This window comes from Typopeltis vanoorti, chromosome 1 (genome assembly GCF_054136105.1).
Source record: "Typopeltis vanoorti isolate ZY-2024b chromosome 1, IOZ_Tvanoo_1.0, whole genome shotgun sequence".
NCBI lineage: Eukaryota > Metazoa > Arthropoda > Arachnida > Uropygi > Thelyphonidae > Typopeltis > Typopeltis vanoorti.
Genome location: NC_143549.1, coordinates 26,508,490 through 26,535,451, shown reverse-complemented (window position 1 = coordinate 26,535,451; position 26,962 = coordinate 26,508,490). Strand labels below are relative to the sequence as shown.

The 26,962-nt window shown below is 36.8% G+C and overlaps 1 protein-coding gene across 1 annotated transcript in view; it reads right to left on the bottom strand.

Annotated features, from left to right (window-relative positions):
- Positions 1-26,962, bottom strand: part of LOC150109852 (A disintegrin and metalloproteinase with thrombospondin motifs 9-like) — a 605,150-nt gene that overhangs the window by 490,454 nt on the left and 87,734 nt on the right. Inside the window, exon 12 of the mRNA XM_090396355.1 lies at positions 18,820-18,956. Within this exon, the coding sequence (XP_090252481.1) occupies positions 18,820-18,956 (137 nt within the window). The remainder of the gene's footprint in view (positions 1-18,819; positions 18,957-26,962) is intronic.

Below are 26,962 nucleotides of genomic sequence, written 5' to 3'. Positions count from 1 at the left end.
AGTTAAACAGTAGAGACCCAAGAAGAGAACCCTAAGGTACACCACTGGTTACCTCCTTTTTCTGAGCTATTATTTAGTGAGTGACCATCACACACAATTTGCTGGTATCTTTAAAAAAAGCCAATCTTCAATCTCAATCTGTTATCTGATCCCAAATTCTTCAGCTTATACACCAATCTGTCATGTGGTATTCTATCAAATACCTTTGCAAAGTCTATGAAAATCTCTGTATATAAAGGGTGAGAAGGTTAAATAAGGTAGGTGTGAGATGGATGAATAAAGAGATTAAGCATACGATACAGAGAAAAAGGGCATTGTGGAGGCAGCATAAGAGAAGTGGAAATAACCAATTACATGAGGTCTACAAAGACCAGGCAAGGAGGGTGACTTGGTTGGTGAGAGTAGCTAAAGAGAGGTATGAACAGCAGTTAGCTAATGAAGCCAAAAAGAATCCTAGGGAGTTCTTTCGATATGTAGCCAGCAAAAGAAAGAATGATTATGGAAGGATGACATTGATAGGAGAAAATGGTATAAAGACAGCTATTGCAGGATGTGTGGTGGAGATACTTAATGAGCAGTTCATAAAGGTCTTTCAATCTTGTAAATGTGACTTCATGGAGAAATTGAGAGCAGTTGATGATGGGGAGGAGAGACTGACTGTAAGTGAGCAAAAAGTGTTTGGGGAGTTGAGTAAACTAGATGTAAATAAGGCTGTGGGACTTGATAATATATCACTGTGTATTCTGAAGGAATGTGCCAGGGAGTTGACACCTGCCTTGACATATTTTTTTAATATGAGTCTTGCACTTGGTCAAGTTCCTAAGGAGTGGAAGGAGGGCAAGATTGTGCCACTTCATAAAGGAGGTGATCGAAACTCAAGCATCAAACTATAGGCCTATCTGTGTGTGTGAGGTGTTGTGGTTAAGTTGTTGAAGAAGCTTGTGAGAACTAGGATCCAGAGTTGGGTTGACAACAATGGTATAATCTTTGATGGACAGCATGGATTTGCTAAAGGGAGGTCATGTTTTAGTAATCTACTTACTTATTTAAATCTACTTACTTATTAAAAATCATAGAGATTTTTAGGCCACACATGGACTATTGTGCCCAGATTTCGTCACCGGGTTTTCAGAAGGATGAACAGGTGTTGGAAAGGGTCCAAAGGTGACTGACTAAGGTAGTTTCTGACCTCTGGAATGTCAAGTATGAGGAAAGATTGAAGATGTAATTTGCAGAGTCTGGTGGGCAAGAGGAAGAGGAGAGATATGATAGAGACCTACAAGTTGGTAAGGGGTTGCTATAGGATCAATGGTGGAGAAGTTCTACAGAGAATAGTGGGAGATCAGGGGAGAACCAGTCTATATATACTGTTTCCAGAGGTCATCCCTCTGGAAACTGTATAAAGAGGGTGTGAGTAGGGGAGTGAGAGGCAGTTTTTTTTCGTGCAGAGTTGTGAATGATTAGAATTCCTTGCCTGAGAGTGTGGTATCTGCAAGGAGTTTGAGTGTGTTTAAGACACGGTATGATGAGATATGTGTGTGATAAAAGGACCTCCCAAGACCTCATGGAATCATTAACTCCATGAGGTCTTGGTAATAATAATAATAATAATAATAATAATAATAAATCTCCCTTATATAATACATTAATCATGGTATCATAAATGTAAGCAAAATGTTTAAGCATGATATGCCTCCTTCACTAACCCATGCTGATTATCATAGATCATCATAACTTATGTCCAGATCAACCCAATTCTATTTGTAACCAATTTTTCCAACACTTTGACCACAACTGCAGATATGCAGACCAGTCTATAATATGAAACGTCTGTCCTAGAACCATGATTGCAGAGAAGTATTATTTTGCCTTCTTTCTATTCCCCACTACAAGACTTTCATTAAATAAAGAAGTCAAGGCCACACTTAAATCTTTTGCATATTCTTTAAAAATATGTGGCAATATGTCATCCATTCCCTCAGCCTGATTAACATCTAACCCAAGCAACATTTGATACTCCTCTGATCCTTTCCCGTTTAATTCTCCTAATCCTTGCCTCCCTTCTATATGCTGAACAGCATCATCCACACCATTATGATATACAATGATGAAATGTTCATTAAATAATTCCACCATATCATTTGCTATGGTTGGTTATCCACCAGTGTCAACTTGGCCAATTTCTTCTCATATTCTGCTTTTTCTTTTTTAACTATGCTTGTCACTTTTCTGGCATCTTCTTCGTGTATCCGTTCACTACAAACTGTCTTGTCCCTTCTCCATAACAACTTCTTTTGTAACACTGCTTGCTTGATTGATTTCACTGTTCATCCATCTTGCTCCTACTCTATTTATTTGATTAACTCTTGATATGTAGTTATGCATTACTGTGTTAGATACTGTTTTCTTCTCTTATTGATGTGGTTCATTAATGAGTGCTCTTCATGAATTATATTTAGAACTTCTTCATTACTTTTTCTTTCTGATTATATTATATTATATTATATTATATTATATTATATTATATTATATTATATTATATTATATTATAATAGTATTAGTATTATATATAATAGTACATTATCCTCTGTCAACCAAGTTTTACTTATACCAGTTATCTGTGGTATACTGATTCAATTAATGCTACAAACTCAGTCCCTTTATTTCTGATATTCCATACATTAGTATACAAGCATAACAATCCTCCACTCCTTGAGGCCATACCACTAACACCATCACTCCATTCCTTTCTGCTATAGTATACCTCTCTCTTCATTATGACCACCCCTGTTTCCCTGATCCTGACTCTGATTTTCATTCATATCTTTATCATCCCCACTATTTTGCACTGCATCACTCTGCCCTGCCATAATCACTTCTTCACCTTAGTATCCCTCTTTTTCCTGTTCTCTGCAACCTTCTTCTCAACCTCTCTCTGACCTTTAGCAATACTAATTTTATATGACCACTATAAACACTCACTGCCAAACCCATTGAAAATGCAGTCCATCAGCTTTGAACCATTCTATCTTTCCTTCAAGTTCATTCCATACATTCACAAATCAAATACTCTTTGTCTGATACAATTCATCCAGATCTCCCTCTCAGTTCACTATTCTCATATCTGGACAACAAATTAACCGTGTTCCCAATTATACTATTATCCTTCACCTGCTGCAACAACTTCAAATTTATAGGTAGGTATTATTTCTGGGAAAATTCCCATGTCACTTCTTTAAAATAAACTATTATTTTAATGGCTAATATAGCCTACTTTCGTTTAGGAGTGCCCCCTTTTTTTAAGGAGCCAATGACATTGTAAAAAAAAAAGGGGCACTCCTAAACGAAAGTATGCTATATTAGCCATTAAAATAATAACCTCAAATTTCTTTTCACATTCTTTGTCTCGCTATCCAAGTTGTTTATGCATACCACTACCACTAATTCTGATATCTGTTCCTTATATGCAGAGCATTTGATATTCATTTCATTGTACTGCCTGAAAAAACACGTCTCACATTTAATTGATTGAATCTCCATGCAAAACCATCCTATCTTCTATAGATACAGTGGAACCTCGGTTGTCAAATTACTCTCATCTCGAACAAATCGGCTCCCGAACACATTTTCTGAACAAAAAAATGCACCGGTTTCCAAACAGAATCTCGGTTTCTGAACAGGCAAACTGACAACCACATGCTCTGCTGGCTGAGACGTATGGTGGGAGAGCTAAGTTACTGCTCACCCTCTAGGCTTGGAGGACGAATTGGTGGAGGAGTTTGATTTTATCACTGTGAAGTTCCTGCCCCCTAACACGCCTCCTCTAATCCAGCCCATGGACCATCAGATCATTTTCAACTTTAAGAAATCTACACCAAAGCACTGTTTCAAAGGTGTTTTGAAGTGACCTCTGACACAGAATTAACACTCAGAGAATTCTGGAAAATCACTTCAACATCCTCCATTGCTTAAGTAACCTTGACAAAGCCTGGATGCAAGTGACTTATAGGACCCTGAACTTGACCTGGAGGAAATTGTGGCCAGACTGCGTAGCAGACAGGCGCCACAATCAAAGACATTGAGGGCTTTGAGGCTGAGTATGTTGCTGTTGTCGATGATATTGTGTCTCTGAGCAAAATCATGGGCTTGGAAGTTGACAATGCTGATGTGGAGGACCACAGGAATGAGCTCACCATGGAAGAACTGGAACACCTTCAGAAGGAAGGATCAATGAAATGTGTGCAAAATGGGGTGAGGTGTAAAGTTTTGTGGAAAAATATCACCTGACAAAGCTGTAGGAAACCACATCATAAATCTTATCAATGACAATGCCATGTCTCACTTCAGAAATATTTTAAAACGTAGGCAAAAACAAATCCCATTGGACAGGTTTTTAGTGAGACAGAGGCTCACTGTGTCCCAAGCAGAGTCAAGTGGAGCCAAGAGACAGAAAAGAGAAAGAGGAAAAACCCCAGAAGGACAGTAACCTGATGTTTTTATGGAAGGGGGACTCCCATTCCTCACCACCTTCCACTCACACCATCAACTCTCCTTCATACAGGTAAAGTGAAGTTAAATTTTCATCTATATTTTATCTATTTATCGTGTTTATTCTTTTTGTGTAAGATTTTATGCATTTTCTTTGTTTTTGTATATGATTTTATGCATGAAGTACTGTTATAAAGATTTAAATAAGCAATCATCTGGGATTCGGGAATGGATTAATCCATTTTACATTAATTCTTATGGGAAAATGATTTTTCATTTTTCAAACAAATCGGTTTCTGAACAGCCTTTAGGAACGAATTATGTTCAAGAACCTTGGTTGTCAGGTAACTAATATTCTTTTTCACATTAACCTCTTCATTTAGATCAGTTAATCCCTTCTTTAAACATTAATTTCTTCCTCCATATGTTTAACCTAACTCTTCATTTTCATTAACTCTTGCCTAAGCTCTTTTTTGCATCACTTCTATTATTATTGTCACAAGCACTTCAAGTCCATTTTCTGATTATTCCTGGTAACCATCTAACACTTCATAATTCTGTAGCATTTTTGGGTACATACATAAAACAGTTGTCTGATGGCCAGTTAGACATATTCTTAAGTAAATCATTAAATGACTAATAAAGTCTTTAGCACTTAATAATTATCTTAGTCTTAAAATATTAAAAAATGAACAATCTCTAAGGAAACATCAATGACATGTACATTATACATGTCATTGATGTTATCTATCAATTAAAAAAAAAAGTGTAAAAAAAAGTATCAATGATAAATCATTTACTTTTTCTGAAGAGATGCAGAAGCAATAATTTAATTCCTAAATTTTTATTCATTAAGAAACGTTTTCTCAAACAGAGAAAAAAAGGGATATATTGGTTTCCTTGACTCATCCACAAGTGAAACTCCACCAATATAATACAATTCATCCCATCTCTTTTGGCCAAAGTATATGATTTTACACTTAGTTATATTGGTCTGATTATTCATTAACCCAAGGCACTATACTGTTCAATTCAGCTTGTGGCAAAGCATATTAGAATTTTGTTTCCTGCTTTATATTTTTCTGTACTTTATTCCATTTTCATTGGCAAAATTATTTGATATGATAACAGTTTCAACCAAGATGGATGCAACTTAATAATATTTGGTATTTAAGATCCCTATTGAAATATATCACTTCATTTTGACCATTTTAATGGAATAATAAAATTATATACTCTACTTTATCATCATTATTACTATTAACACCAGACTGCCATGGAGTCAAAAGACTCGATGAAAGGCAAATGCATTTACACACAAAGTTCATCAAATGTTGCTTTAAACTCATTCAATGTATCTGCAATTCACCACAATGTCAGGTATTGCAGCTCACCAACCACTCTCCAAACAAAGAACCTGCTCCCTGTGCCACTGCTTTACATAAGAGATGTCTATGGATTTGACTTTGAACAATATTGTACAAGAAGATATTTTGACAGGTGGCCATGATTGTGCAAGTAAATGTTGGGTGAAGAAAGATGTTTGGAGACAGAGGAATAGAACTGCTGGTAAAGGAAATGTAAGGCACGAAAATTAAGTTGAGGCTGGATGAAGAGATTAACAGATTAGAGGTTGGCTAGTGAAAAAAGAATGAGAGTAGATGGAGAAGGCAATGGAGAAAAGGGAAAAAATGGGAAAATTAGGAAATGGGAGCAAGCAAAGAAAGAGAGAGCAAGAGAGAGCATGGGAACAAGTGATAGAGAGCAAGTGATAGATAGAGAGTGAGGGGGGGAGATGAGGGGTGTTATGTATGGAGATTTGATGATTTGGGATGTGCAGAGTGGAGGTTTAGAGGAGTGCTTGTTTGGAGGATGAATAATATGGCAGTGAAAGCAAGGTGAAAACATGGAAGAAATGATAATGATGGTTGGTATGAATGACCTGAGGGAAAAGTGTAAATCACATAACAAGAGATTCAAGATTTATGTTAGTTACAGACAGCAGAAATGTGCAGAGAGAAGATTGTGTGTGTGTGTGTGTGTGTGTGTGTGTGTGTGTGTGTGTGTGTGTGTGTGTGTGTGTGTGTGTGTGTGTGTGTGTGTGTGTGTGTGTGTGTGTGTGTTGCCTTGGTAAAATAATGTATGTAGCATTGGGGAAGAAGAGCAATGATAATGTGTAGGGAGGGTTTTCTAGAATACATAGATACGATGCTAAGAGTACATGTGAGGAGAAAGGGTGAGCTATGTTGGATACTGATTGCATTTCAACACAGAATGATGCAAGCATTTGAAGGCTACTTTTTTTTGGGCAAGTGTAGCTATATAAAGGTGACTCCAAGAATACAGAAGCAGCAAATTTCAGATTCTCGTGAGTGGAAGTTAAAGTACTGGAAAAGTTGGTTTGTTAAAATCTAGGAATAGATGGATAAGGATAAGATACTTTATGGTGGTAGGATGGCTTTGTGAAAATAGGTTCTCCCTTAGTAAATTGTTCACATTTCATAACAGAGTGACAGCAGAATTAGATAAGGGAAACAGCTACACTTTGATACTGCTGGACTTTGCAAAGGCATTTGCCAGAATACTGCACAGAAAACTATTGCATAAGTTGGGGCAAAAGAAATGGATCTGAAGTTGTTGGATAGGGAGGGGATGGCTGTTGGAGAGCAGTATATGGTGGAGTGGAATCTAGAAGAATAAGGATGACGCGAAGTGCCTCAAGGCTCTTTACACTGGGTCACTACTGTTCAATCTGTATGTTAATGGTAAGTAATGATTTAAGAGGGATATTCAGTTGTTTGCTGATGATGCAAAGCTGGTGTGGACAATAATTGATAAAGGTGATGTCATCTTGATTTTAAATAAATTGGGAATGTGGGAAAAGGATAATCATTGTCAATTTAGTATTGCAAAGTGCAAGATTATGCACTTCAAAGTGAAGATAGCCTATTCAGATCGTACACCTGATTTTATATCTGACTGTTATCCTGTACCTTCATTTCTAACTTTGAACTTTCAATTTAAATGCACACTGTGTATTGTGCTGTGTAATGCCTCATTTACAGCATATAATTGTAATACTGAAATATTTTCTCCTGGGACTTTGTTTTATGCTTTTTCCAGATTTATTTTATTTATTTTTTTATTCTTTATTCTTTATTTTTTTGCTGTTTCTCCCATCCACATAAGGTTGTAAACCTACTTTAGTACCATGGATGGGCTAAGGAAGTTTTTTTTTCTTTCTATTTTTATTAATTTTTGTATATTTTATTTTTTGCATAATCTGGAAACCATACTCTAAAGACTAAACACAGAACCTCTTCAAGCTGTGTCAGGCCTCCTACAAGTTGGCAGCAATGGTCTCACAGCAGATGATGAAATTCATCACTCACCTAATGATAATCATAAATATCCATGTCCATAGTGAAATTTGAACCCACAGCCTGTTGGCTGGAAAATGGATATACTATTCACTTGGACAAAAATACAGTTCCTTGATTTAAATATAGTTCCTTGTTATAATCCAATGATTTTCCAACTGTTTATTTTAGAGTAAAAATCTGATACAACTCTTACTGGCTCAATTCCCAAGTGCATTTTCTTTGGATAGGATTGCATGCCTGTAAGATGGCAGCTTGGCTGAAGAGCCAGAATTCTATGGGGGAGGGGGAGGGGATACAGATCACATGCCACAGGAAGGTGGAATTGGCTAGTCTGGGAGAAATTGTATTATTATTATTATTTCTCATAAACCTCCACGGGTCACAGACTCATTATAAGAAACCCACTCTAACCGTTGTTCACACAATACCTATCATACCTCTTCTTGAACTCATTCAATGACAAAGCACTCACAACCACCTCTGGAAATCTATCCTATCTGTTCAGCACCATCCAAGCAAAAAATCTAGTCCTAAACACCCCTTTTAGTCTTCATTGTCAATCCTACAAAACCCTTTTAATAGCTTATATGTTTTTATGATCTACCTCTCTTATCTGTCTATTAGCTAGTTTGAAGCCTACAGACCTTCAGTCTGTTCTCACATCAAGTGTTCCATACATGTATTACAATTCTGGTTACTTGCCTCTGGATCCTCTCCAATACTTTGTCATCCCTGTAGAATTCAGTGACCAGATCTGTGCACAGTACTCCAACTGTGGCCTTATTAAAGCCTAAAGGGAATTAATAATCTCCTTGTCAGTATATTCTTAAACAGCCACATAACATGATGTGCTATTTTGGCTACCTTTAAAATCTGTTCTCTAAACTCCAATTCCTTCCATAATAATCCCTAAATCACTGGCATAATCAATTTCCTGCAGTTCAGTTCAATTTCATTAATACAGTACACAGCTTATGATTTCTTATTCCCAAAGTACATCACCTTACACTTGGCCACATTGAACTACCAGCAATTTAAATTTGTTGATACTACCTGTCTGTTTAAGACATCTGCAGCATTTCTGCATCATCTTTATTTTATTATTATTATTATTATTATTATTATTATTATTATTATTACCCCAAGACCTCATGGAGTCAAAGAAAGACTCATCTGGGAGGTCCTTTTATCACACACACAGCTCATCATACCATGTCTTAAACACACTCAAACTACTTGCAGACACCACACTCTCAGGCAAGGCATTCCAATCATTCACAACTCTGCACGAAAAAAACCTGCCTCTCACTCCCCCTACTCACACCCTCTTTATACAGTTTCCAAGGGATGACCTCTGGTTCTCCCCCCTATCTCCCACTATTTTATGTAGAACTTCTCCAGCATTAATCCTATAACAATCTCTTACCAACTTGTAGGTCTCTATCATATCTCCCCCTCTTCCTCCTGTCCACCAGACTCTGCAAATTACAACTTCTCAATCTTTCCTCATATTCGACATTCCAGAAGCCAGAAACTACCCTTATCAGTCGCCTTTGGACCCTTTCCAACATCTCTTCATCCTTCTGAAAACCAGGTGACCAAATCTGGGCACAATAGTCCATGTGTGGCCTAATCAAAGCCTTATGCAATGGAACAAGTATCTCCCTACTTCTACACGTCAGTGTCCTCCACATCATTCCCAGAAACCTTTGTGTTGTCTTCACAATTTTGGCTAAGTGTCCCCTAAATTTCAGATCATTATCCACTATCACCCCCAGATCTCTTATTTCCTCTACCTCCAACAATATATTCTCACCAAGCATAAATTCTGCATCCCATCTTTGTTTTCCAAATTTTAAAACCTTACATTTTGCAACATTGAACTCGCATCCCCATTTCCGTGCCCAATTTACCATCACTCTTGCAAGCTTTGAATCAGCAAACAACTGAATGTTCCCCTTAAATCATTTCCGATATCATTCATGTATAAATTAAATATTAGAGGAACAAGTGCTGGGCCCTGTGGTACTGTGATAATTACTTGCCTTCTTCCTGACTCGACTCCACCATACATCATTTTTTATCTGTACAACAGGCATGCCAATGCTACTGCCAATTCCCTTAAGATGTGTGGTAATATGTTATCAAATCCTATTGCCTTATTGTCATCAAAGTTATTTATTTCCTCAAATACCTACTACTCACTCACAATTAAGTCATCCTCTCCTATGCCCTTAACATTTAAATTCCTCATGATTCCGCCCTAATAACATCCTTATAAATTGATCACTGAATATCTCAACAATATCTTCTGCAGCAGTTACCATTCTACCATTTTCATCTATTAACATCATATCACCATGTATTTTGAAGTAATGTGTTAGGGAGTTGACATACGAGTTTTACATCAGGTCAAGTCCCAAAGAGCTAGAATGAAGGCAAGACTCTGCTTCATAAGGGAGGTAACAGAACTTGAGCACCAGATTATAAGCCTGTCTATGTGTCAGGTGTTGTGGTTAAAGTGTTGAAGAGGTTAGTGAGGAATAGGATCCAGAATTGGGTTTACAACAGTAGTATTATCTGCGACAGAAGCACAGATTTGCTAAAAGGAGGTCATATTTTTTTGTAATCTACTTACTGATCACAATATGGTGAGAGTAGCATTGCATGAGGTAAATGGATATACCCTAGTTTGCTTAGATTTTTCAAAGGCTTTCGATAGATTACCACATGATAAGTTGATAGTCAAACTAGAGCAGATGAGATTGGATGTTAGATTAGTGCACTGGATTGGAGATCAGCTATGTGATAGGTATCAACAAGTTGTGTAAAGGAGAGCAATATCCCACATTGCAGGCTCTAGGTTTAGGCACAAGAGGCACTGGCCTAGGGGCGCAATGGCTTTGGGGTGCCAACATTGTAAGAAAAAAGTAATAATATTAAAGAGGAACAGAGAGTCGAAGCATTAGTGGTACGAGCAGTGTTCCCCAAAATGCTTTAATGCACTTTTTTTTGGCAATAACTATAAACCACTTTAAACAATAAAGGATTTTATGATGCCTTTCTTGTCTTACAATGTGTTGATAAAACTAGCCTAGGGGCACTACAAACTCTAGGGGCACCACATACCCTCGATCCAGCACTGATATCCCAGAATATGAAAGCTACTAGTAGTGTGCCTCAGGGATCTGTTTTATTGTCATTATTGTTTACCCTGTATGCAAATGGTATTGGGGAAGATTTGGATGGGAATATTAAGTTTTTTTGCAGATGGTGCAAAGGTGGGATGAACTATGAGGAATAGAGAAAAGGTTCTGATCTTACAAGAAGACTTGAATAGACTGAGTGAATTGATATAGGAGTGAGGATGCTAGCCAGTTCAATGTTGCAAAATGTAAGTTTTTAAAATTTGGAAAACAAAGGAATATATAGTTTACACTTAGTGGGCATATTGTCAGGGGTGGAGGAAATAAGAGATCTTGGGATGATAGTGGATAAAGATCTGAAATTTAGAGGGCACATTGCCAAAATTATGAGGACAACACATCAAATTCTGGCAATAATGCAGAGGACACTGACTTGTAGAAGTAAGGAAATTCTTGTTCCATTGTATAAGGCGGAGAACTGACCAGGGCTTCTGACCTAATGTGCATTCCTCACCTTCTCATGGTGCACCCTGCGAGGATGGGCTGGCAATTCGGGATTTAGCTGACCAAATTGTATTCTTATTGGCTTAAACCAAATTTTCAAATCATGGTACAACATGACAAAATTTCATGCCGGCTGGGGCGTCGCCCAGTTAAACAAGGCCCCCGTTGTTTTTGCCAGGGAACCAGGGCAAACAGTGAAAAGTCAGCTACTGGAACAAATCCTAAAACTTACCCAACTCAACATCACCAGAGTTAAAGATCAGTACTATCAACATAAGAAGCCTCAATGGCAAAGAAATGGAGCTAGCTGAGGAATTGGATAAGTACCAGATCGACATAATAGGGGTGACTGAAAGAAAAAAGACAAAAACTGGTGAGATCTTTCTGAGCAATAAATACAAAATGTTATATTCAGGCAATGACAATCAACGAAAAGAAGGAGTAGCCATAGTATTCAACACTAAATATGAGGCTTATTTTCTTTAATGGCAGGCAGTCTCAAGTAGAGTGATGTGGGCATATATGAGAATGGGAAACTGGACAATGAGACTTATTTGTACCTATGGTCCCACAGAAGGTTCTACTAAGGTAAAAGTGGAGGACTTTTTTTTGAGGCTTTAGAGAAAGCAACTGACACAATGAAAAAGGCAAAGTTGGTCATTGTTGGAGATCTAAATAGCAGAGTAGGAAATGACTGTCAGACAAACAAAAATATTTTGGGAAAATTTGGATAAAAGAGCAAAGCTAATAATAATGCAAATACCTGTTGGATTTCTGCTCAGGACATTGACTGGTTATTACTAACACCATGTTTCAACATAAAAATGTGCACAAATTCACATGGAGAGAAGAGGCAAGAAATAAGAAAAGTCTCATTGACTATGTTATTGTTGATAGTGATGTTTTCTCCCTGGTGCAGGACACCAGAGTGTACAGAGGATTTGAAATTGGAGGTGATCATCATTTAGTCTTGAATTGCATATTGAAAAGAAGAACATGTAAGAAAGTTTTGAAGAGAATAAAAGTTGAGCACCTGTCAGATGTGAACTGTACACTAATATACACAAATATTATTCAAGAAAAAATGACAGAGTTTGAGAACAGGAATCAAAACTTGGAGATTCAGTAGCAAGCTCTTAAGAAAACACTGATTGATTCATCCAGAGAGACATGTGGTGAGGTTGTGTGCAAGGATAGCAAAATCAGAACTCCATGGTGGACACAGGAAGTTAAAGAGGCAGTGAAGGAAAAGAAGAAAGCATCTTAAAAGTTCCTCACAAATAAGTCAGCTTGTGCTTTTAGAGAATACAGAGACAAATGTAACAAAGCTAAACACTGCGGAAAACTGGCTAAACAAAAGTCATGGGAAGACTTTGGCAAGAACATAGAAAATAAATATCAAGAAGGTGGGAAGATATTCTGGAGGTTGTTGAAAAAGCTCAGAAATGGAGGAAAGAGTGCTGTAAAAGGAGTTAGAGATGATAAAGGTGACATGAAAAACAGGAGAAAAAGATATCCTTGAAGTATGGAGTAATTAGTTTGAAAAACTGCTAAATGAAACAAGCAGTGATTCCAGCACAGTGGTAAAAAACACTCACCAGGCATGCAGTAAGGAATACATATCCATACTTGAAGTAGAAAAAAGCCATCAAAAGCCTGAAACATGGAAAGGCAACAGAAGTAAAAGACATTTGACCAGAAATGCTAAAGTATGGAAGTATAAAAGTCATACAGTGACTGCACTGCATAGTTCAGAAGGCCTGGACAGAGGGATGAATTTCAGATGATTGGAGTAAAGCTCTCATAGTACCCATATATAAAAAGGGAAATAAAACTGAATGTGAAAATTAAAGAGGCATTTCATTACTGAGTGTTCCTGGTAAGATATATGGAAGTATACTTGAGAAATGGTTGAGAACGATTGTGGAAGAGAAGCTTCGTGAAGAACAAGCTGGATTCAGGCCAAATAGAGGCTGTCAGGATCAGATTACCACTTTACGACAGATAGTTGAGAAATCATGGGAATATAACAAAGATCTGTATTTAAGTTTTGTAGATCTGGAAAAGGCATATGACAAGGTGCCAAGAGAGAAGCTATTCAATACGCTACAGTTATATGGTGTTAATGGGACATTATATCAAGCAACACTTAGTCTTTATTTGAGTTGTAAGTCAGCAGTTAGAATTGAAGGAAGTACAGGAAGATGCTTTAATGTTAAATCTGGTGTCAGACAAGGATGTACATTAACCCCTCTGTTATTCATTATCTATATGGATCACATTATGAAGGAAGGTAGTATTAAACCTGATATCAAAATTGGAGGTGTTAATCTCAGCTCTTTGTTTTATGCGGATGATGTTATACTTCTAAATAAATCCACTACAAGTCTGCAAGATTCCTTGACTAAATTCAGTAATGTTGTAATAGATATGGTATGAAGGTCAGCATTGACCTCCATACCATATGAAGGTCAATGCTGAAAAAAGACAAAGACAATGAAAATAGGCAGAAACATTAAAAATATCAACTGCATTGTGAATGGAGAACTTATAGAACAATTAAAACATTTCAGCTACTTAGGCACGATTTTTAGTGAAGATGGTAAATTAAATATGGAAATAGACAACAGAATCAACAAAGGTGGTATGGTAGGAAGTCAATTGAATAAATTCATATGGAATAAGAGGAAAATTAGTCAGAACACTAAATCGTCAGAACAAGGCAGTGTTCAAACCAGTTTTAACTTATGGATCTGAAAGCTGGGTCAGAAGTAAAACACTTGACCAAAGACTAGAGACCGCAGATATAAGAGTCCTGAGAAAAATTAGGGGCATGAACAGATGGCATCAATGGCAATATCATATTAAAAACAATATTAGGAAAGAATTTGATATTGTCAGTATCCAGGAATGTGTTAGCAGAGCTAATCTCAGGTGGTATGGTCACTTGAACAGAATGGGTGAGGAAAGATAAGCAAAACAAGTGTTCTCTGCCAGGTTGGCAGGAAAACGACCCAGAGGTAGACCAAGATATAGGTGGATTGATACAGTACAAAGTGCCTTAGATGATAGAAATATAAGATCTGATAATGTTGGAGTCTTGACAAGTAACAGACTGATTTGGAGGAAAATTGTAGATAGGAAGTTAGTAATGATGTAAATTTTTCATGTAGTACTATCATAACTTGTATACCCCTTAAGGGTATATATATCAGGAATTTACCTGATTAGGCTGCATATGGACTACTGGACATGGATTTGGTCACCTGGTTTTCAAGTGGATGATGAGATACTGGAAAGGATCCAGAGGCAATTGACTAAGGCAGTTTCTAGTCTCTGGAATGTTAAGTATGGAGAAGATGCAATTTACAGAGTATAGTGGACAGGAGGAAGATGAATGATATGACAGAGATATATTAGTTAGTTAGGAGTTGTTATAGGATTAACATTAAAGAAATTTTTCATAAAATGATGGGAGATGGGGGGGAAGAACAAAAAGTCATCCTTGGAAGCTATATTAATAAGGATGTAAGAACCATTTTTTTTCATGGAGAGTCAGAAAAATTGGAATGCAATGACTGAGAGTGTGGTGCCTGAAGAGAATTTGAATATATTTAACACTCAGTATGATCAGCTGTGTGTGTGTGTGTGTGTGTGTGTGTGTGTGTGTGTGTGTGTGTGTGTGTGTGTGTGTGTGTGTGTGTGTGTGTGTGTGTGTGAAAATGAACATCATGTGATGAGTCCATGACTCCTTAGGAGTTTTGAGATAATAATAATAATAATAATAATTCCTCCTTTTGATACCTACAGATGTGAAGCCTGGATATTTACAGTAAGAGTGAATGATTTGATTTCAGCTTTTGAAATGAAAATTCTTTTTCATTTATTTGGCTCAGTGAATGATAATAGTCTCTGGACAATCAGATAACAATGAGATATATCGCTATAACTGTATCAATCTCTAGTTTAATCAAACTCAAAAAGTTGCAGTGGGCAAGGTATGTTTTTCATATGGAAAATGGCAGCATTCTTAAGAGGACTATAAAATAGCAAAATTCTTGGTAAAAGACCAAAGGAAAAACTAAGAACAAGATGGATAGATACCTGAGTCAAGATAGCAACATCATAAACTTCTCAAGTTTAGACAATGCAACGTCTAAACTCAAGAAGTAAGATTTTGGATAGAGGGTTGGTGGAAACAAATCCAGGAGGCCAGGGCATGATTTAGGCTGTAAAGCCATAGGAAAAAGTGGAAATGGATGGAGGGGATGTCATCATATGTTTTAAGAAAACATTACATTTACATTAGTCAGGTGCTATCAGCCTGGGGGTACTTTTGGCCTCAAGCACCACATGTCGCCACTGGGCACAGTCCTCTGTGACTGTCTGCCACGTTCTGGTCTCCAGCCTGACAGCCAGCATGTCTTCCTTCACCTGATCTGCCAATCTCCTTCTTGGTCTCCCTGGCGGCCTCCCTGATTGGGGTTGGACCTCCCATACTTGTCTCACAGTCCTTTCGGGGCCCATACGGTACAGGTGCCCCAGCCACTGAAGATGCCAGGCTCGCAGCTCGATCAAGACGTTTGCCGAGTTGTATAAAGCGTGTATGGCAGCATTGAACCGCCTCCTCCAGCCTCCATCTGCCATGACCCCTCCATAGATACAGTATAGCATCTTGTTCTCAAATACTCTCAGGTGATCGGCTTGTCTCGCTGTGAGAGTCCATGCTTCAGCACCGTAGAGGAGAACATAAGAAAATATACAAAGTAATAACTAAGGGACACATTGACCTGGCTTTTTAGTGAAAGTCTGGTTACTTGGAAAGTACCCAAGGATGGAAGGGGGCAAGACAATGCCATTTCATAGGAATAGTGGTAGAATGATGGTAACCAACCACAGGCCAATTAAAATTAAGAGGATAAAAATCCCTTGTTGTTTTACAGCCAGTAAGCGAAACTCTAAGATCGAGAACTACGATCTATGAGTTTCATGCCGAAGAACGTGTATCGGCAAATCCAAGTGTAAGTGACCACTTGGTAGTAGGTAACTCGAAGGCAAAGGTGGATCAAGATCCCTCACTATCCTTGATATTTTCTCATAATGTAAAAACACAGCTCCTAGGAGATGTAATACTGTCATTACATTATGAGGAGAGGTCACTACCCAGGCCGGTTTCAACCTCTTTTAAGGTCTCATCAGTGAGTAGGTAGACCTGGATGATATCAAAGTTTAAGTGAAAAGAACTTACATACCTTCACTATACGAATGCCATAAAGGTGTGTAGATTATATTATAACTAAGATGAATAGCCAAACGGCTATTTTTCTGGCGGCCTTAATTAAAATTAAGGGGATAAAAATCCCTTGGTGTTTTACAGCCAGTAAGCGAAACTCTAAGATCGAGAACTAGTGGCTGTAAAACAACAAGGGATTTTAATCCCCTTAATTTTAATTAAGGTCATTTAATAATCCCTGAGCATCATTCAGGGATTATTAAACTAAAGTTTGCTGGTCTGGCTGGCCAAGTGGTTAGCATATCTACTCTCCAGCCAAAAGGCTGCAGGTTCGAATCCCACCGTGGGCATGGATGTTTGTGATTGTCTGTGAAAATAATAGTGGTGGTAGATAGCTTTAGTGTAGATGATAATGATGATGATGATAGTTGTGGTTTATTGCAGTCGGTGGATTGAGTAGCAGAGACAGAGGGTTGCAGAGTAGGTGTTCTCGATGAGTTCTTGGCCTCTCTGGAGGTGTCACATAATAATAATAATAACATGCATGGTGATCAAAATTAAAGTATTCCTGTTTAAGGCCTTGTGGAGCCATCCAGTGATCCAAATGCTACAAAACTCTGCAGGAATATTTTGTGCATCATGCAGAAAAGATATCTGAGGGGGGGGGGAGTTCTAAAACTCACCAACATGCATTGTAAACACCAAATGATGCATGGCATTTGCATAATGCAACTTGGCAGGTGCCAGAAGGGTTTAAAAAGATGGACACAGTGATGGCACTAACCATGCCCCAATGTGCTTTGCTCATGAAGCTGTACTACCTAAACGATTGCAATGCTGTTGCTACAGTCCATGAATTTCATTGCCTGAACGAATGTCAGCAAGGTCCATTATCTCCATGCACTCTACAATGAATGATTAGTTATTTTGAAGAAACGGGAATCATTGGGAGTTAGACCTAGGAAAGGTCTAACTCCCAATTCACATCAAGTGAATGAAGTTGCTACTATTGTTGTGGAACAGACCATCAATAACAGTATGGTTCTTGATGTATATATTGCATCAAGACACATGAATGTGCCTTACACAACTGTTTGGAAAATTCTGCAGAAGATTCTGCATTTCTATTCATTCAAGATAATCCTGACACAGAAGTGCCAGAGTTATCTGTCCTGCATCCACAGGACTTAAAAAGTTGACTGACATTTGCTTGAACATGACATGGGAAAATACATATCTCGAATGAATATCTCAAGTTTTCTGTCAAAAAAAGTGCATTTTTGTGTATCACTACATAAATAACAAATACCTATTGGCATAATATTACAAAAGTAAGGTGCACATGGTAATCAGATCTGATGGGGGGGGGGGGGGGGGACAGAAAGAAAAGATGCTTCCTGGATCCAGGACGAGATTTACACATAACGTAGATAAGCTACAACTTAGGGCACCTTGTAATGTGAGACCCTAAGTACAGATAACCTAAATACCTAGTGGTGGGGTGTCTTAAGTTATAGCTTAGGGGCCATAACTACCTTAAATCCAACCCTCCCAGGAGCTCTCTGATGTGGTTGAAAATTTTATTCAATGGTGTAAATGAAAAGGTTTTTTGTATATTTGTTCAACATAAAATGACCATCCAAGTGTTTCATATGAATTTAAAAAATGAAGAAAACAATGTTACTGGGCTTTGTATTAAATGTTTCTCGAATTTAATAATCAACTAATATGCATTTAAAGTACCATAATCTTGTAGTTAATTATATATGAGAAACGTTTACAGCTTAATACATGAAATGGCAAAGGATCTACATAAGAAAATAATTATATCTGAAAAGATACAGGAATAAATATATACAAGTAAACATGTAAATATTATTATTTATTACCCAAGACCTCATGGAGTCAAAGACTCATCTGGGAGATGAGTCTTTGAATTTGAAACATGTAAATATATTTTCTGGTTTTTGATTAAGTGTGCTTACTCATGTATCTTTCCTGTTTTGACATAAGAGCCAAGTATATTTTAATACAAGAAAAATTCTGGTAAGATTAAATTACTTACAATGCATCTTCCATTTACACAAATATCATATGTATCTTGGCCACATGGAGTTCCATCAATAACTTTTTCTTTAAGAAGGAAGTATGCTGATGTTCCCACAGCCTGGCAGTAGAGTTTACACATGTCGCCCTTGGAAACTGATGAAATAGAATAGTTTCTGTTAAAAAGGATGCCAGAACATTTGTTTGCAATATTAGCATAATTATTGAACATTATTTTAAAATCTTTGAAGTAAGTGAGATGAGAGGTGATGGGGATATCACACTTCTTAGCACGCACACACACACACACACACACACACACATAAATATACACATATATATAAGACCTGGGAGCAGTGGTGGAGCTAGAGCTTTTGCCGCAGGGGTGGTCCCTGAATTTGCCGCCACTCTCAATAAATCAGAGAGTAGTTTATTCAGGAGTAGAGTCCAAAAGATAGGCCTGTGACTAGTGGTGCGCCGCAGGGTTCTGTTCTTTAAATAATAGTGGTAGAATTAAATAATAGTTCTACCACTATTATTTAATTTGTTCATTAACGATATAGGAAAGGATCTGAGAGGAACTGCTGATTTGTTTGCTGATGATGCAAAGTTGGGTAGAACAACAGTGAATGCACATGATGTCAAAATTTTGCAGGATGATTTGGATAGATTGGAGGACTGGGCTAAGGAGAATGGATGTCAATTTAATGTGGCAAAATATAAGGTTATGCATTTTAGGGTGAAAAAATTAGCAGCAGTATACCACACTGGTGGATCTGTACTCCAGGAGACTGACGAGGCCAGGGATTTCGGACTGTTGGTGGATAAGGAGTTGAAGTTTAGGGGGCACATTGCAAAAGTGGCTAAATCAGCTCATCGAATCACTTGGTTACTGAAGAATACCTTGACGAGAAGAGACAAGCAAGCTATTGTTCCTCTATATCGAGCCTTGATAAGACCCCATCTTGACTGCTGTGCCCAGATCTGGGTACCAGGGTTTCTTTTGATGGGGAGGAGGTGGAGAGGATTCAGAAGCGTCACCAAGATGATAGCAGCTCTATGGAATGAACCTTATGAGAACAGGTTGAAGATTTGTTAGTTGCAGAAATTGGTTGATAGGCATAAAAGAGCTGATATGATTGAGACATTCAAAGGACTGAAGGATTTCTATAAGATTAATTCAGAGGATATTTTTCAGAACAGGTCTGGTGGTGGGAGGACTAGGGGCCATCCATGGAAACTGGGCATGAGTGTGGTTAGCATGGGTGCTAGAGGTAGGTTTTTTTACTTGGAGAATGGTAAATGAGTGGAATAAGTTGCCAGAGTCTGTTGTGGTGCCATAACTGTAAATGAGTTCAAGGCAAAGTATGATAGATACTGTGTGGAAGCTGAATAGTTGTTCTTGACATGATGTTTAGGGCCTCCATCGATGAGTCAAAGGACTTTTGGAGTTTCCCATAATAATAATAATTATTATTATTATTATTTCCAGGTCACATTCCCCTGTCCACAATAAGTACTTCTGATGAGTAGAAAGATTGTTTAGAGGAATGAATTCGCTATTCCCTTCAGACAATAGAGGTTGAATCTAGCGACAGCCTAAAGAGCAATACTAGTGGATGAATTTCATCGCTCGTTGTAAGACCTTCTTAGTGGAGGTCTGAAGTGTCCAGAAATGTTTCATCTTTCGCATCTAGAGCAATTTCTGAATTACCTTCATACCCAAGTATAGTATTAAAACCACATCAGTTTGCAACCTAAAAAAATAAAAGAAATCTGTGAAATCGTAATTCTGATTTCGAAATTCATAATATCCCCAGATGATTATACCCTTACAACATATTCCAGAAACCATTAAAAGGAACAAATTACTTTTGTTCAGATTAAAGCCCGCCTGTGTAGATCAGTAGAAGTTGCATGTGCCATCAGAAAGAGCATCGTAAGTTTTGCTAACTAAAGAAACTTTTACTCAGCCTTTTTTCCACTGGTTCCCGAGTTAGTTAATCACTGGCAAAGGCAAGATAGTTTTTTCTCCTGAAAACTCTGGTTTTTCATTGCATAAGCTGAAGAAAATTGAGTGCAGAACCTACATTCTTTTCAGACAGTAAACACAGCGTTAGGATTAGGGACCACAAAATGGCGGCACTTCTCAGCCACCTGTGTTCACTGGATACCATGTATAATTAGTGATAGTCAGGGCCAGATTTAGACTTGCTGAGGCCCTAATCTATACAAAACCCAGAGGTCCCCTACTGTTTTAAATTACATCAGCTGGTCTCAGAAAAATGTAAAATATATACGCCTTTTTAATATATGAAAATATATTGTCTTTAAATTTTTATTAAAAAAATAATAAAGTATGTGTTGATAAAATCACAAAAATAATTATATAATTAAAGGGTTTTTAAAACGACAAATAATGCTCAAAAAAAAAAAAAAGAAGACAGAATATCTCAATCACTTTTACAATGCACCAAAATTATTTTAAGGTTATATTTTGTATATTTAAAATTATTTAGAAATTATCATCGTGATGTGTCTGACTTCATTTGAGTGATTTTTCTATGAATATATTTTTATCAATTTTTATATTTTTTTGTATTTTTATTTGAGACCACGGCAGATTGCGAGGCCCTAAGCTGTAGCTTTTTTTAGCTTATACGTAAATCCGGCACTGGTGATGGTCTTGGGCCAACACTCTCTGATTGACTATTGGGGATATTGAAAGTCCTCTCTTTGTCTCCAAAAGACAGAAAGGACTAAGACAGCCTGCCTACTCCCTGTACGGAATAAAAAGTGTTAGCTGATTTTTTTTTTATTAAAGCATGCTTACTTGCTTATAATAAGTATCTAATCTGCACATCTCTAAAATTTTCAAGATATTGTATTTCATGATATTATAGAAAGGAAAATGACAAGTGCGCTTGCAGAAGATATAATGAAACCTTAGAAATTCAAATTTTCAAAACGGCAAGTTCAGTATGATGATCCAAATTGATGAAATTTGTTAAAATTAGATTTTACAATTTTCCGAGAGTTTTTTTTTCTGTGAATTAAAAAAAGTGTTAATTAAACTGTTAAAGAGAACACAGATTTGTAGAGATTGTCATAAGCATTAAAGACAACGATGTATTGAAGTACATATAATCATCTTTGAATTGTTTCTAAGTATGATTCTCTAGTCAACGACTACAGGAACTTTTCTAAGCGTTCTTCGACCAGCATGTGAGTTAGTGGATCTTTGGTATGGGCATTATTTCTTCTGGCAGTACCGTCAACAGGGTGTAGCATAGAGGCAGCCTGCCTCATGGTGCCACTTGATAAGGGAGCTTGTTCAACCATATTGCGGTAGGCGTCATCGCCGCCATATTATGGCAACAAGATATTTTACAAATATATGGAGTTTATTTACTAAAAATAATAATGAAATAATGTTGGATTTAATATCTACTTAATTTATATAATACGGAGTTTAGTTTACCAAATAAAAAAGTGCCATTTCCCATTAACAGTTAAATATGTGTTTATTATATTTTAATAGTAATAATAAAAAATTATAGTCATACATACTAAAACTAAACATTTTAGAACCCACTTATTAGCTACTTAAGAAACAACCCAAAAAATATTGTATAGTTTAAAAAAGTGAATTTTATAAACTCTTATGGTCTATTTAAATATTTAATCTAAAACAAGTGTATATTACGCTGTTTGTTTTCTTTAATTCCACTTTGAATTAAAAAAAGATTGGTTGGTCTAGCAACTATATCAATAGAGGCGGACATAACTTATAATTTAAATTTAGAAAAGCTTATAAACAGTTTTATTGTGCGATATCCCCATAGAGCAAACATTTAATTAATATTATTATGTAATTGTTTTGCATTAATGTTTCTCTTGTAATAAAAACAAAATAGCAATTGGAGATTTTCTTATATTTTTGTCCTATAATCCATCAGGGGCGATATTTGATTGTTTGCCTCAGGGCGTGATCTAATCTGGTGACAGCCCTGTCTGCTGGAAACAGGATTTTCATCCCTTAACCTCAAGAAAATCGACTATAGAACTAACACTATTTCAGACAATTACTGTATATATATATGATGTTAGGGTTTTGGCCATAAGATGGTGACAGCAGTTGCTGCACTCTCCTTCCCGTATTCCAATTAAAATTATTGATAGGCTTGGTAGGCCAACTTTTGTAGGCCAACTATATTGTGATTGGTAAGGGTGAGAGCTAGCTGTCCCCCCCTCTTCAAAAGTTAGTTTGGCCTTATCTACTCCCTTTGGGAAAATAAAAGGGGGTTAGTAGAGTGTAACTGTTTATAATGTACTTTCCCCAAAGAAATTTCCAAAGGCTCCGAATTATGGGAATACTTTCAGGGATACTTAAAGATTTATAGAAAACTCCATATGGTGATTATACCTGCATCCTGTAAAGAATAAAATGGCCAGCTATTTCTGTAATACCCAAGTATACAATTAGCCTGTTATTTCACAATCCATCGATTGGAGAAAATGACCTGAGATCGCTTCTTTCTTGGTAATAATGGTAACCTAACATTATTGAAATATATAAGATTAAAATTTAAAAAAAAAGTATGCATTTTATTTTCCAAAAGGGATAATCAAAATGATTTTAGCTCTAATTTTTTGAACATAGGGAAGCACTTTTCATCCTTAGCGGTCACAAATAGCTATCAATTTTGGAGTCATCGGGGCAAGAGTATAAGAGCAAATGCAATCTCGTGATCCTAAACTCTAATAATCATTGGCTTCTATAATAGTGCAAATTCTATTCTCTGAGATGCAGGGTTAAATACTCGATTTCTGAATAGGAGACCCTATTTTCTATTCCAAAGATTAACTAATTTGGGAGCCGACTGAACAACAACAACAAAAAAAAAAAAATTCTAGACAGTGACTAGAAATGAACCCATATGGTCTCATATGGTCTGTAATCTGACAGTCTAGCATTACTGTAAAAGAAACATTGCCTCAAAACTACAAAGCACCTATATGACGATTATATATAAAATAAATATCTACTAACGCCTTTTATTCCCCATAAAGTGAAGTTGAGCCGTTTTATGTTAGATGGCGTTTCAGCGCCATTTAACTTTTGTAGACTTGAGAAGGCACTTCAATCTCCACCAGTAGCCAATCAGAAATCACTGGCCCAAGGTTATTACTAATTATAAACAACAGCTGGTGAAGACAAGCAGATATGAGCTGCCAAAACGAAGTATATTAATGTCTAAATATCTGCCTTTTGGGTCGATTTTCTTGAGTTAACGGAACGAAACACCCAACTTTCTGGGAGGGGGAAAAAACTCACTTTCCCGTGCTAGAGATCGACTAACTCAGGAACCGGTTGAAGAAGGGGGTTAAGAAAATCACTTCCTGGTATCCTTTCTTTTAAAGGAGGAAAGTTTACAAATATTGAATTCCTGTGGGCTAGAAAACAACATGTGACGAAAACTAAGGAACCTTCAGCTTTTTCTTCTAGCTAGCGACTACAGTCAAACTTAGAACGATTCTTCGTCGGGCGGCCCCAAAGTGCTATAGAGTCAAACGCCATTTCCACAAGGGCCTATATAAGCTTAAAATATTTAGGATTTATAAAATATAAAAATATAATACTGTATTTAATCTAAAGGAGAGGTGAAGGGTCGTTCGAATCGATCACACTTGATTAATGGTGTGTGTGTGTGTGTGTGTGTAATATTTTTTCCTATTTTTTTTTTTATTTGGTTTCATTTAAAATAATTGTATACTCTCACTTTACAATATGAAAACCGAACTTAAGCATTAATTGTGATTTTCGTTCGTTAAAAATGTCACACAAAACTTTGCATTTATATCTGAATTACAATATTCGATTGTTACTGGCTGTTGATTCCAAATAGATAACACAGTCCAACACAATTTTTGCTGACTTTTATATGAGACTTGTTTTTTACTAATTTGGGTGTGCTGATTTCAAATATCAAACCCATTTTTCTCTATCACGTCAGGTTTTTCGTCCTTGCATTTTCTTTTTGCTATTTTGTAAATTTTTGATAGTTTTAAGGAGGCAGTACTATTTAGAGGATCAAAAAAATCAATTTTTTAATATTATTTTCCGAAAGTATGTACTTTTAAAAATCTGTTCCTAACGTTTTATCAAGAAATTCAAAAAATTCCCGAAGACATAGCCTATTATTCAAAGCGGTGCGCAGATCAGAATCGGAGCGCTCACCGCTCTCGCTTGTTAGTAAACGAATAAATGCGTAAGAACCTGCAACGGTACGTACTTTCGCTTTGAATGCGAGAAAGGCCGATAATTAGATACATAACTACTTAACAATATTCATTAAAAATTACAAGAATATTTATAAAAAAATAACAATTTTACTTACACATGAGTTTCAGGGAATAAATTTTTGTTTGTAGCAATTTCTGCTGTGTGTTCTGTTTTGGCAATCCCTTTGAATACTCCAACAGTAGTCGGCCATCATGTGAGAATCCCATCTTCCTTGGTACCGATCTTCCATAGTTTTTAAGTCTTGATGAAATCTTTCGCCTTGTTCATCGCTTACAGCACCTAAATTCTCAGGAAATCTATCAAGATGACTGCATAGGAAATGAAGCCTTATGCTCATGTTGCAACCTAGGCGCTGGAAATTTTCAAGCATTGTTTCCACTAGATCTTTGTAATTGCACGCTTTTTTGTTTCCAAGAAAATTATTTGCAACCATCGTAAATGAAGTCCAGGCCTCTTTCTCAATTTCGTTCATAGAGTTGATGAAATTTTGGTCTCTCATTAAAGTTCTAATTTGCGGTCCATCAAATACACCGGCTTTAATTTTTTCATAACTAAGTCGTGGAAATATTTCACATATGTATTGGAAACAGTCACCTTGTAAATCTAAAGCTTTAACATACTGCTTCATAAGACCTATTTTGATGTGTAGAGGTGGAAAAATGATTTTTTCTCTGTCGATTAAAGGTTGATTTATAACATTCTGTTCTCCAACATTTAAGGATATTCTAAGAGGCCAATGTTTCTGACTCCAGTGTTGGTTTCTAGCTCGACTATCCCAGAAGCATAGAAAGCACGGAAACTTTGTATATCCTCTTTGAAAGCCAAGTAAAAAGTTCACCATTTTATGATCCACACAGATGATCCAGTTATGGTCTGTATATTTTAATAACTTCAGAACCTTTTTTAATGTCCTCATATGTTTCCTTTAAGTGGACTGAATAGCCAATAGGAATTGAGCCATATACATTCCCATTGTGTAGTAAGACACACTTGAGACTTCTGCTTGAACTGTCGATAAATAAACGCCACTCATCTGGATGATATTGTGCAACACTCAGTTCAGTTAGTAAACCTGACACATTGTTACAGTAAACAAACCCACAGTCGTGTTTAAAATATTGTACGAGATTACTTTCCCTGCTACGATAAAAAGTTATCTTCGTATCTTGCTCCAGTAAGTTTTTTTCATTTAATCTTGAAGCTACCAATTCCGATGATTCCTTTGATAGTCTCAAATCTCGTACTAAGTCATTTAATTCCGCTTGAGTAAAACGTTGCGGTCCAGAACTAGAAATTAAATTTTCATTGTCTAAATCAGCATCCGGGTCTTGCTCCTCAAGAACATCTGGCATATCCCGATCATGCTCGTTCTCAAGTAAAGGAAGTCCTTTATAAATTGGCACGGCTATTTCATTGGAATGAGCAACTGGCCGAATTGCTGAGTCGAGAATTGGTTACACAAATTTTTTCTTATTCTTCTTATTATAACCAGAAGTCTGAGCTAAACAAAAATAGCAATCATCTACGTGATTTTTCCGTTCACGCCAAATCATTGAATGCCAAAAGCTAATTTTTGGCGTTTTCCCTTGCTCCACTGTCATAAATTTTCTACACATGACTTACACACTTTATTTGGAGCCCATGACTTGTCCTGATCTGCAATTTTTACGTCAAAGTATGCAAAGTACACTTTCTTAACGAAATCAGTGATATTTGTCCTTTGAGTGGGAACAGTAAAGCTGCCACAAATGTAGCAGAAGGAATCTACACTATTGACACAATTTCGGTAAGTAGACATGATGTATTTTCTTCATCGCCGACTAACATGCAATTAACAAGACAAAAAAAAACAGAG